Source organism: Grammomys surdaster, unplaced genomic scaffold (genome assembly GCF_004785775.1).
Source record: "Grammomys surdaster isolate TR1022 unplaced genomic scaffold, NIH_TR_1.0 126109, whole genome shotgun sequence".
Taxonomy (NCBI): domain Eukaryota; kingdom Metazoa; phylum Chordata; class Mammalia; order Rodentia; family Muridae; genus Grammomys; species Grammomys surdaster.
In genome coordinates this window covers 4429471-4442769 of record NW_021620917.1, presented here as the reverse complement: position 1 = coordinate 4442769, position 13299 = coordinate 4429471, and the positions used below count along the sequence as shown (strand labels likewise).

The 13299-nt window shown below is 46.6% G+C and overlaps 1 protein-coding gene across 2 annotated transcripts in view; it reads right to left on the bottom strand.

Moving 5' to 3' along the window:
- The window catches only part of Card11 (caspase recruitment domain family member 11), a 135400-nt gene that overhangs the window by 57832 nt on the left and 64269 nt on the right, over window positions 1-13299 (bottom strand). For both annotated transcript variants that reach the window (XM_028756136.1, XM_028756137.1), the window contains exon 2: window positions 2299-2432. In XM_028756136.1, coding sequence (XP_028611969.1) covers window positions 2299-2305 — 7 coding nt within the window. In that variant the 5' untranslated portion in view covers window positions 2306-2432. The remainder of the gene's footprint in view (window positions 1-2298; window positions 2433-13299) is intronic.

The window sequence follows — 13299 nt, the reverse complement described above, 5'->3', positions numbered from 1 at the left end:
CTGGGGTGTGGCTCAGTGGTAGAGCCCCTGCCTAGAATCCCCCAGTGAGGGGCTGGGGTGTGACTCAGTGGTGGAGCCCCTGCCTAGAATCCCCCAGTGAGGGGCTGGGGTGTGGCTCAGTGGTGGAGCCCCTGCCTAGAATCCCCCAGTGAGGGGCTGAGGTGTGGCTCAGTGGTGGAGTACCTACAATACTGTAACATGAGTGAGATCATGTGTTCCATCCTCAATACCCACTTTCTTCCAAATAGAAAAACAATTAGAACATTGGCTCCTCGTGGGGAGGAGAGACATACGTAATCCTGGAAGAGTATCCAGGAGCCATCACTGATGCAGCTCCAGATCACAGCTGGTGACACAAAAAAGTGTGTAATTGCTTTTTTGTCGACTATGCACATAGTGTGTACGTTTTCAGCGCACAAGATAGTTGACAAGACACGGTCTATGGGTAGCATAGTCAGTCCAAAAGAATCAAATACCACAGACTCCATTTCAAGTTTAATTTCCCCTCTAAGCACTGCAACTCAGTCTGACCCATCCTCTTCACTTGGGACCACCCGGTGGTGTGTGTCAAGTTCCTCTGAAAGCAACCTGCCTTTACATCTCTCTGTTACACACGGAGACTCTTGATTTTTACAGCCTACGAGGATGGAGGGCTTGTGTCTAAGCTGTTTGAGTCCTGGCTCTGTTGACTAGCCCTGGACCACAGTGCTCTCTATGTAAGGAGCCAGAAGCAAGGTTCAAGCCTCCCCACTGAGCCTCCACGGGATCAGTACTGCGTAACCTTTACCAAGGAGGTGAATCCTAGGAAGAGTATTACCCTCACACAAACCTCATCAGATGCCCACTCCCACCAGTCAGATTCTGTCTCCCCCACCCCCCTCTCTCTCTTTCTGAGACAGGGTTTCTCTGTGTAGTTCTGGCTGTTCTAAAATTCACTCTGTAGACCAGGCTGGCCTCGAAGTCAGAGGTCCGCCTGCCTCTGCTTCCTGAGTGCTGGGATTAAAGGTGTGTGTCATCACCACCTGTCACCAGCCTCTTAGGTTTACAAGCAACACATTATGTAACACAAGGGACACACTATCATGTCAGTTTTCTCATTGGTATAATAAACATTCAAATACTGATCTTAGCCAGGCCTGGTGACACTCTTGCTATCTTAGCACTTGGGAGGCTGAGACTGAAGAATCACAAGTATTAGGCTAGCCTGGGCTACACAGCAAGACTCTGTCTTCAAAAAAAAAATCTTGGGAACTGGGGAGATGGCTCAGTCAGTAAAGCGCTTGCCTTTCAAACATAAAGACCTGAGTGGAGATCCCCAGAATCCACATTAAAAATTATACCACGTAATCCTCGAGGCGGGAGGCAGAGGCAGGAGGATCTCTGCGAGCTTAAGCCTAGCCTAAGGGGGAAGTTTCAGGCCATTGAGAATGGCAGTGAGAAGAAGAGGAGGGAAGTGACTGAGGGCCAGTCCAGGAGGTTGTCCTCTGACCTCCCCTGGCATGTGTACACACGGAGTGACACACACACACACACACACACACACACACACACACACGTGCACATCCCCATAGCAAAACATGCATATAGCCAGGCAATGGTTGTACACGCCTTTAATTCCAGCACTGGGGAGTCAGAGGCAGATGGATTTCTGAGTTCGAGGCCAGCCTGGTCTACAGAGTAAGTTCCAGAACAGCCAGGGCTACACAGAGAAACTCTATCTCAAAAAACCAAACCAAATCAAGCCAAACAACAGCAACAATGAACACTAACCAAAACCACATATAGATACATATGTGCGTAAATTAAAAAAAGTCCTTGATTTTTGACCTGTAAAGGCTTCCGTAGATCAGTTCCTGTCAGCCCCACAGTCTTGTCATAACCTTATGTCAGGCAAGCTGCACATCCCTTTAATTGTCCCCACACTCCAGCTTCCATTCTCACCTATATGACGTCTTAGACTACCTCCCTGGGGCGGCTAATGGTGACTGTCAATTTGACAGAGTCTAGAATCACCCAGGAGACACACGTCTGGGAATACCTGTGAGAGGTTATCTAGATGGGTTCATTAAGGAGGGAAGACACACCCTAACAGTGGGTGTCACCCTGGGCTGAAGGGAAGGACCGGCATTCATCTCCTCCTCCTGACTGAAGCTGCTGTGCTGGGCTGTGCTCTCCAACCCTGAGCCAAAATAAACCCTTCATTCCTGCAAATGAATTCACCAGGTATCTTATGTCAGCAACAGGAAAGTGGCTAACTACCCCACATCTTAGCTTTCCAGTAGAGAGGTAGAACAGTACCTGGCATAAGGTCGGTGCTCTATAAACAAGAGCCTTAGAACTGTTATCCGGATGTGACAGTCACACTTTCTGGCTGCCCGCTGTCCTCCTTTGGGCCAGTCTGATGTTGGATCTGGAGTGGATCTGGGCAGAATCTGGAAACGGAAAGATTTGTCAAGTTGGAGCAAGGGGTAGAGACAGGAGAGAAAGGCAAACATTCAAAGAATCAAATGTGTTCTTCACTGGGAAATGAACCACGAGGTGTATCTCTCCCAGGGACAGTGTTCGGTACAGCACACAGTGAATGGTAGGATGCTAGCTTTAGGAAGCCATTGTCCATACAAACTGAGACCTATGGGGAGAGAGAGATGGGCAGATGGTAGGCCTGGGGTTCCTTGCGGCCTGCATGGTAGATAGTCAAGCATCCTTCAGAATGGAGAAGTTCTACTCAGCTACAAACTCATTAGGTCCTGAGCAGTGAGCCTCTTGACCCAAAAGACTTCCTATCACTATGAATTACGTCTTTGGCCTCCAGCTGGCTGTGGACTTGGTAAGGAACCTGCCACAGTACACACACTCTTTAATTTCCCAAGGGTGGTGTTCCTCATGGTGACTGACATGGGCACTGCTAACCCCGGACTCAGTCACGGTGGGAGCCCAATGGTGGCTGTGGGGCTTTGGGGTTGGGCTCAAGCTCAGCTTTCCTTCTGTGAGAACAGGACCAGGAGAGGGAAGGGTGGGACTCAAAGTCAGTGAAGGTGGAGATGGATGAACCTGTTCTAATTGGTTCCTAGAACCCTGGGGCCGTGGGACACTGCCCTATGTCCTTCCTTCTTTCAAATGACAAGGACCATGGGGCATTTTGGTGTAATAAAGAACTTGCTTAGTTTGAGTCTTGAGCATTAATCACTGGTGACATTGGTTCTCCCTGACTGTCTCAAGCTGTTCCTGCCAGTGTCTGGCTGCTTGGGATGAGCTGTCTTTGGCTTTGGGATGAGGCAGGACCATGAGTCTCTTGACAATATCTTCTTAGTGTCTCTGTGGTCACCCTGTTGTGCAACCAGGACAGGAACAGATACATGGCTGTCCTGGGCTGTGGCGAGGGAGGAGGGAGGAGGTGACCTGGGGTCAGATCATGTCTTCTGGGAGATGAGGAAGGCACAGGCCAGTGAGCAAAGGAATTGACACTCTTCTACATATATTTTTTTTATATGTGTACATTTGTGTGTGCTTGCATGTATGTATGTGCCTGCACATGTAGAGGCAGGGGTCAACCTCAAGTACTGTTTCTTAGGAACTGTCTATCTTATTGTTTGAGACAGAGGATCTCAGTGGCCTGGGTCTCATTGTGGTTGCCCTGTGAAGTTCCAGGGACTCAAGCATGCACCACTGCACACAGCTGCTTCCATGGATGCCGGGGCTCAAACACAGGCTCCCATCCTCAGGTCCTACACGCACCTGTTCTTCAGAGAACACGTATTTCTTTTAGGATCAGGAGAAGAAGTTTTGAAATGATTTATTGTTAGTTGTAAAAAAGAAAAAACAGGTTTGTGGGTTTGTCCGGGCGCCTTTCCTTGCTTTTCTACCTTTCTACCATATCAATGCCAATTGGGTAAACCGAGGCACAGGGGCTGCCAAAAGGGAGGCTGGGAGTTTTGGTTTTGGTCTTAGAAGTTTGAGCACAGCTTTTGAGAATCTGGTCCCAAGGCCGAGAAAATCCGAGGACTTTGTATTGATAAATTGATTTCTTGATTGCTTTTGATACTGCCGTCTAGGCTTACTCAGTGATGGAAAGTCCCATCCTTGATACTGATAGACTGTTCTTTACATGTCGGTTTCTGAAATGGGTAATTTCAACTGACAATGGACTGGGTTGAGAAAGACACAGAACCTTAGTGTGGTACATCTCTGGGCATGTAAGTAAGGGCAGTCCAGGAATGACTAGCAGAGGGGGAAGACACTGTCTCATGGTCTGGGGTCATGGACTAACAAAGGGAGGAATAGGAGAACTCTATGTGCATTCTCCTCTCCCTTGTCCTGAGCTGCAGAGATTTGAGCAAGCAGCCTCCTGTCATTGTGTTCAAGAACTTTCCACCATCATGGCTTCCTCGTTGTGATGGACTGTGTCACCTGAACTGTGAGCTAAAGAAAACCATTTCTTCCTTGAGTTACCTCTGGTCAGGAGTTTGGCCTACAGCAATGAGAAAAGCAACTGGACTAGTTGGGGAACGGTGGTACACTGTCACCCTGACCATCTTAGTGACACAAAAATAAAAGCTCGTCACGTCCATATGAGGAAAGAATGTGGATCTGGGTCTCTTTGATTTCACTCAGCTAATATATGGTCTCTGGAACTGGCTGCAAAGGGTTAACTTTTTAAGAGGGTTATGACTAGAAAGCATGTGCACAGAATTCCTTGCAAAGACCATGTTCTTATATAGGCTCAGGGCAGACTTAAACCAAACTTCCAGATAGTCGATTTGGGTTGGTCCACAGGGAAGACCATCAGATCATGGGCAAAATTGACATACATTGTATTTTGTTGCCTTCCACTTAAGCATAAACAGAGAGAATGCCAGAATGGTTTGCATAAAAATCTCTACATTAGACAGAGTCCAAGAGGCAAACTGGTAAAAGACACCTGTAAAAATGGAACAATGGTAAGAGAAAAACTTAAACAAACAAACAAACAAACAAACAAACAAACAACTATTTGACCAGGCTTTCTTAGTGCAGGTTTGTAATCCCAGACCCAGACAGGCTAAGACAGAGGAGGACTATGAATTTAGGAGGACTAAAGACCGGCCTGGTCTACCTAGTGAGGTTCTGTTTCAGAAAAAGTTGAAGCAGGAAGACAAGAAAAACAAAGTCAGGGCTAGAGAGATGGCTCAGTGATTAAGAGCACTGACTGTTCTTCCAGAGGTCCCAAGTTCAATCCCCAGCAACCATATGGTAGCTCACAACCATCTGTGATGGGATCTGATGGACATGGCATACATGCAGACAGAGCACTCATACATAAAATACATAAATAAATAAAACTTATAAAACAAAAGAAAAGCAAGGTCGGTGCCAAAGGTGTACTGATGCACACAAATCCCAGAGAGAACACAGAAGGCTCTCCAGTTTACTGTGGAAATTTCCATCCTTCCTTTGAGGAATGAAAGGATGAGTTTACCAAGGGACAATGCTAGGGATTTCTCAGAATTTCAGAGCTTCAACCTGCAGAATTAAAGGGCTCCTAGAATGCTCAGTGCGTCAACCAGTGGGGCCGATTTTCCTCAGTACTGCCATTTTGAAATTTCACATCACCAACAATTAAGTGAAGAATCTAAAATCTCCCAGAAGTAAAAGTTCAGGGTGCATGCTGAGGGGAATAGTGTGGTGTCAGACCACTGGACATTAGTTCTGGAAGCTGAGACACGGTGCACCAAAGGCTTCACCATTTGTAAGAGAAATTATCTTTAAATTTTGAGTTCTATATGTCCCCAAACTATTTGTCACATATGAAAACAAGATGGATGTTCTGCTTTCCTGTTTGTTGCAGAGATGAACAACCATGACAAAGCAAAGCAACTTGGGAAGGAAAGGGTTTATTTGGCTTCTTCTTCCAGATCACAGTCCATCCCTGAGAGGAGTCAGGGCAGGAACTTGAAGCAGAAAGCATGGAGGAATGTTGCTTGCTGGCTTGCTCCTGACTAAATTTCTTGTACAACTCCGGATTACCAGGGAATGGTGCCGCCCATTGTGGGCAGCGTGCCCGTGCTATCAATTAAGGCATCAAAACAATCCTCACAGACAGGCCCACAAAGAAACCTGGTAGAGACAGCTACTCAGTTGGTTTCCCCCCCCCAACCCCCGTCTCTCTTCTTCCTCCCTCCTTCCCTCCCAACTTTTCTCCCTGCTTTTTTGAGACAGAGTTTCTCTGTGTATCCCTGACTGTTCTGGAACTCACTCTGTATACCAGGCTGGCCTTGAACTCATAAAGATCCCCTTGCCTCTGGCTCCCAAGTGTTAGGATTAATGGCATGTACCACCACTGCCCTGCTGGTACTCTCTTTTAAAGGGCCATTTTAGGTTGGATGAAGTTGATAGTTAATGCTAACTAGGACCAATCGTCATATTTTCCTAAAGTTAAAACTCTATTTTCCATGTGCCTTTTCTCAGGTAGCTCCTAGAGGACCTGCTCCAGCAAAACAAACAAATAAAACAACAAGGAGAAAATGGGGGCTCGGGAGGCAAGGGGGGTCTCCCTGGGAAAGCAGACAAACGTTCAGCAGCGTCAGGACGGCTGCGCAGATGTAGGCTGCCTGGAGGAAAATACTGAACAGTTATTTGATTTATTTCATACCTGTGAAGTGATACTATCAGACAATTGGCAAACCTGAGAGTCAAACAGGAAGTCCAGACAATCACAGCATACAGCTTGGCTTACGAGGGGCAGTACCCAACCACCACAGACATTCTAACACTAGCATGCATGACACAGTAAGATGGTGGCAGGGAGGGGGGGCTGAGTGTCAGGGGTGGCGCGTTTGTGAATGAACCTGAGTGTAGGGTGAACTGTTTGTGAATGGAACTTAGAACTTAGTGGTGCACCATGCTAAGGCATTATCAATCCTTGTAGTTAGACACGAGGACTTAGCCCACAGGGGCACACTGATGGTAGTGTCAGCCAGCTGCTCCTGGTTGCCTTGCTTTTTTTGGATTGGGACCTTCTCAGATGCTTTCTCCAGTCACACACACAACTTGCCTCTTGAGAGTCCATTTTCCTCTTATTGCTTTATTCATTTGTAATTCTAGAGCATATTGTATAGGAGAGGTCTGTATTCCCAGTAGAACATAGCACTGGGCTTTCCTCCTAATACTTCCTTAATATATAGTTGTAAGCTTTAAATATAAATATAAAAATAAAAATATAAATATAAATATAAGTTGTAAGCTTTAAAGAAATATCTTGTCTTGAACACAATATATCAGTAAGATTGTTATTACCTCAAGTCTAGAATACTCTAGGCCTTTCAGAAACGGGTTGGGCTTTCTTTTTTTTAGATTTTTGTTAATTAACTAATTAATGAATTGATCAATCAATCATTCATCATCTGTGTGTATGTGTGTGTGCGCGCACGCGCGCGTGTGTATGTGTATGCACAGGTGCTTGTGGTGGTCAGAAGAGGGCTGTTTAGCTCTCAGAGCTGGAATTACAGGCTGTTGTGAGCTGATGTGGGTGGTGGGAACTGGTCCTCTGTGAGAGGAAGCAGCACATGCTCTGAATGGCTAAAGCCATCTCTCCAGCCTCGAGGAGCTGTTTTTGTATAGACAAAATCCACTGTTTCTTCTTTCCAAGAGCCACCCCAGCACAAAAGCACAGGAATCAGCTGTGGGTCAGCAGTCAGTGAGATAAATGCATCTCTCTTAATCGATTTTTGTGGGTGACTGGGGTAAGAAGCTTGATACATAGGGTTTAATTATTCCAGTGAAACCCTTCAGTTAATTGAAAGGGCTTCTGGCAAAAAAAAAAAAAATGAATTTTAAAAGGATGATCTATTGCTGAAGGAAAGGACCAAAGAGACACTGGTCTGCACCCAGATTCCCAGTGCACACACCATTAGAACACCGAGGTGGAAGCATTATGCAAGTGGTTTAGAGCCACCCTTCATGGTGCCTTCGTCCCAAACAATCCCCTTCCTTCTTGGAAACAGGGCACTCAGAGAGGCAGCTGGAAATCTCTCCCTGCACGATTCTCCCTTGCTTCTCCCAGGTAACTTAACTTCTGTCTATCTTATGTAAGCCACTCAACTGAAATATTGACAGGCTAATGTTTCCCATCAATTAACATGTGTACAGCAATCAGCACGGCACCATGGATACATATTTTGAAAGCAGCAATTATCATTTTAAATTCACAGTGGAGTGGCAGGCACTGCCAGCTGCCAAACACATCCATTCCCTTTCTTACTTGTTAACGGATCTTGAAGTTTGTCTGTGGCATTAACTGAACTTATCTTGAGAACTGTGTTCCCAGCTTCCCTTGCAGCTAGCTGTGGCTATGTGACACAGTTATGGTGGAGTGGAACTTTCTGGGCTCTTGTGTAGACTCTGTGACTGCTACTATTTTCTCCTCACTTCCTTATTTTCTCCCCTCCTCCTTCCCACCCCGCCCACCTATTATTATTTATTTATTTATTTATTGGGACGGGGCCTGCTAGGTAGCCTAGGCTATCCTCAGAGTCGTGATCCTCTAGCCTCAGCTTCTAAAATGTTGGCTTTACAGATATGTGCCAACATGCCCAGCTAGGAAAACTCCACAAAGCGTGTGGAAACAGATGGAAAGAGACTTTAACTTGTCTTGCTATCTGGAAAGAGGATGTGATGTTTGGAAATAAGAAGTCACTTTGTGATTGAAAACCAGGTCACACTCTAAGGAAATTAATAAAAGCCTCGAGCCACTGATGGCATCCTGGTCTGCTTACATTTGTGGTTTTTGTTTATGACCAAAACAAAGACCTTGGAAGATATAAAATTAGATTATACTTCCCTTACTTGCATGTAAATAAATCCTTAACAGGTGTACATGATTAGTTGGAGCCTCGCCTTTGGCCTGCATTCCTCCTCCTCACACACTCCTGGTCCCTAAGACCAAGCAACTGCCCACTTGTGTTTATTGACGACAGCTGAGCAGGCATTGCCGTGACCAGATACCTCGTAAAGACACAACTTAAAGGAGGAAAGGTTGACCGCATGGCTCGTGCTTTGAGGGTACAGTCCGTCATGATGGCCGAAGGCATGGCAGTAGGAGCGTGAGGCTGCTCGCTTATCTCTCCATGGACCAGAAAGTAGAAAGAAGACGGAAGTGGGTTGGCACTAAAGACCTTAAAGCCTATAGCCACACGCTGAGATCCGGTTCCCCAGTAAGACCTGCCCCACAACTCCCCAAACAGCGCCATCTTCTGGGAACCAAGTGTTCTGACACACGGGACTAAGGGAGTCATTTCACCACCAAGGTACTACAGACAGCATCTAGCCATTAGGAAAGACAAAATGCTACCCGTATTTAAAGTGCTGTAGGGAAGAAATTAAAGAAGCAATTCTGAGAGGTTAGCAGGACCAGACGTAATTGTTACCTAGGAAACGGGAATTGACAGCCTCCACCACCGTCAAGTGCTTGGCCATCTGCAGCTCAGTTCTTGGATCTCCAGCTATGGGCATTGGCACAACCATTCATCACATCCACCTGCTCGGGTCCTGTCCCAGGCCCTCTACATGTCCTTGACTGCCCAGAAACAGAAACTACAGCCCCCTTCCTATCCCCCATCAGACCTGTTGGACTCTAACCCTTCCCTTGTCAGCTTTTTATTTTTTTTTAAGTTAGTGGATACCCACTACCTTATCTGCATCACAGTCTGAGGTTTTAACATCATCCAGCCAAGAGCAGCCCACCAGCTCACATCGCATTCACAATCCTTAGGGAACTATGCCCGTCTGCTCTTTGGGGTACATTGGCAGGATCAAGGGTCTGTGAAGTAAACATCTCTACGTGGTATTGTCTAAGGCGGGAGAATATCCATCCATCCATCCATCCATCCATCCATCCATCCATCCATCCATAGGAAGCCCGGGAAGGCGTGCTAGCCATTTGCCTTGTTGTTGTGATCAAACAGTGGACAAACACCTACAGGGAGGAAGGGCTTGTTTTGGTTCATGGTCTGAGGTACCACTGCTCATCATAGCAGCATTTGTGTGAGGCATTTGGTCACATGACATCCTCAGTCAGGACACTGAGAGCAACAAATGATAGGGCTCAGTTCACTTTCTCCTTTCTTATTCAGCCCAAGATCCCAGCTAAGGCGTGATGCCACCCACACTTAGAGCAGGACTTCCTCCCTTAATCTAGAAAGTCCCTCACAGACACACCCTGAGGTTTGTGTCCATGGTGACTGTACATCCAGTCAAACAGGGCTGAAAAATAGCTTGAAGATAAAGGCACTTTTTGTCACCAGGCGTGAAGGCTTGAATTTGATCCTTGGGACCTATAGAGCTGGCTCCCAAAAGTTGTTCCTCTGAGTTCCACATGTATCCATGTCTTGCATGCCCACCACATGTGTGTGCATGTGTATACCTGCATGCACACCTGCATACATATGCTGGTTCATGCGTGTGCATGAGCGTGCGCGCGCGCACACACACACACACACACACACACTAAGAAATAACTCTAGTCAAGCTGATGCTACAGATTAGCATTCATAGAGGCTGTGGTATGTTATCATGCTCAGAGCCCAAGGGCGATACTCAAATGTCATCTCTTCCCAAGTCCCACCTCCCAGACATTTTTTCTAGTGGTTTCAGGCTTGTACCGTGACAATGAACCTTGGAAGGGCACACACTTCTCATCTTTCCAGGGATAGTGCTCCCCATGTCCCACCACACTCATTTTTCTAGTAGTTCTGCAGAAAAGCTTTTGAAGGGAAGCATGATTAGGAGCGAGAGATTTAAAAGGTTCTGGAGCACACACCGCTTCTTCTTGCTGGCTCCTTATGGATGTTTGTCCTGTACTGATCCCAGAGCTGCGTGCACAGGACAGCATGGGAGGGGGGGCACCAGACCCAGGGCAGGACAAATCCCAGAGTGAGGTCACCTATTTTAGAGCTCCCAGGAAACCCAGGCTTGTAGGAGTGGCTGGCAGGGTAAGGGAGACTTGGCTTTGATGGTAATGAAATACTGTCCCCTCCTGCTGTGGCCTGTGGGGACAAAAGACACATGCTGATTCCAATCAAAACCCCTGAGTGCTTTCCCAGGTGGACCCCTTGCACCAGCTGCAGGCATAATGAAATTTTTTCCTCCAGTGTGTGCGGGGACATCTTGCTTGTCATTTTATGGTTAGGGTTGAAAGGAAGCTGGGAACCCACTGTCTCTGTGTTGATGTCTGGTAATGTTATGGGACTTCAGTACATGGCTGTAGAGGGCTGGGGGTATGCAGTTAGGAGAGTGCTTGCCTAGCATGCATGAAGCCCTGGGTCCCATCCTTAGCACAGCATAAACTGGGCATGGTGGTACATGCCTGTAATTCTAGCACGCAGGAAATGGAGGCAGGGAGGTCAGGAGTTTAAGGTCATCTTTGACCACATAGAGAGTACGAGGCCAGCCTTGTATACATGAGACCTAGTTTCAAATACAAAAATTAAAACATAGTTGTGGAATCCAATGTTGTAACGACAGGAGACTTGATGATGTACCAATGTCACAGAGCTACGCTCAACATCTGTCAACAAACAACAAAACACAACAAAACAAAAATAAAAAACAAACCTGATGATGGCAAATGCTATGACCCCACAGGGGAGGCAGTTATCTTTTGATCTGGAGAGTTTGGGGAACATAGAGCAGACACGGGGAAGTCAGTGCCTCCTGCTAGTGCTAATCAGGAGAACCCTGCTCTAGGGAGACAGGCTACCACATCAATGCTTGGGACGGGCCAGTAACCTAAAGAGAAAGGTTGGGTGGTCTCTAATTGCACAGAAAAGTCACCAGGATCATCAAATAGGAGACCCAGCCCAGACAACATCCAAAGAGGGCAGCAGAATTCTGAAACTTTCTCTTTTATCTTCTCTCATACCTCATGCCTCAGGCAGGTATGACCAGGTCAAGATGGAAGACGAGGCCAGGCTTCTGGACATCATCCAGGGAGGCCCTGCAAAATCTGGTGAAGAGCACATTCCAGAATGACCAGGCTGTGCTCACTCACTCACTCACTCACTCCAGTTCTCATTCATTCACTCACGAATTCTCTCATTTGCCCACTCGTCCATTCAACCGTTGTCCACTCATTCACTCACTGTGATCATTTACCATTCTCTCAAGGCCATTCATCATTGATTCATTTAGTTACCCATTCAGCCACTTTTCTAGTCATTCGTTCACTCATTTATTCACTCACTCATTCATTCATTCATGATCCCACTTATCCATTCACTCACACCCTCATTCACTTATCCCTTGACTCATTCACTCATTCATTTATTCATGTATTCATCTGTCATTCGCTTACTCATTCATCCACTCATTTACTCATTCATCTACTCATTCATCCACTCATTCACTCATTCATCTACTCATTCATCCACTCATTCACTCATTCATCTACTCATTCACTCATTCATCCACTCATTCACTCATTCATCTACTCATTCACTCATTCATCCATCCACTCATTCATCTACTCATTCACTCACCCATCCACTCATTCATCCATCCATTCATTCACCCATTCACTCATTCATTCATTAACTGACTCATTCACTGATTTACCCACATGACTTAAAACAGTACTAAATGTACGAGTCATAAGAATACAAGGGCAAGGGGGAAATTTGACTCTAGTAAGGTTCAGCCAACAAGAAGAAGACACAGGTGAGCCACACAGATGTCGAGAGCTGAGGAAGGAGACAGGAAAGAGCCACATGGGAAGGACAATCATGCAGAAGCTCAAAGACCCACTTGGGAAGAAGCTGCTGGGAAGGCTGGGTGTCACGGAGGGGGAAAGAGAGGAGTGGAGGCCCTGGCAGCTTGGACTGTAGTCCTGGCTACCAGTACGTGAAGGATGAATATGAACCTCAGCAGATCACAGGGCCACTGCCTGCGGCGACAGTGACGTTATCTCTCAGGCCAGAGCTGGCTCTGTAGTTTGGGGGGCTGCCCCTGAGGCCCTTTGGGCAGCAGCTCAAAGACTGAGCCGGACTTCCTTTTGCATTTATAAGATGCACTGAACTTCTGCAGAGAATCGATGTGGTGATTGATTTTCCATGCTTTTCCGGCCGCCGGGCCACACGTGTTATGAAGTATCGAAGGGGCAGGTGACTGTGGCTTGCTCTTCCAAACTCATTTCTATGTATTTGAAGAGAACTCGGCCAACTTTTCCCAACAACTGGCTTGATAATGAAAAGTGTAGGCCTCAACTTCTTGATAATGAAAAGTGTAGGCCTCAACTTCTTTATAATAGCACATTGTGCTGGATTGGGGCCT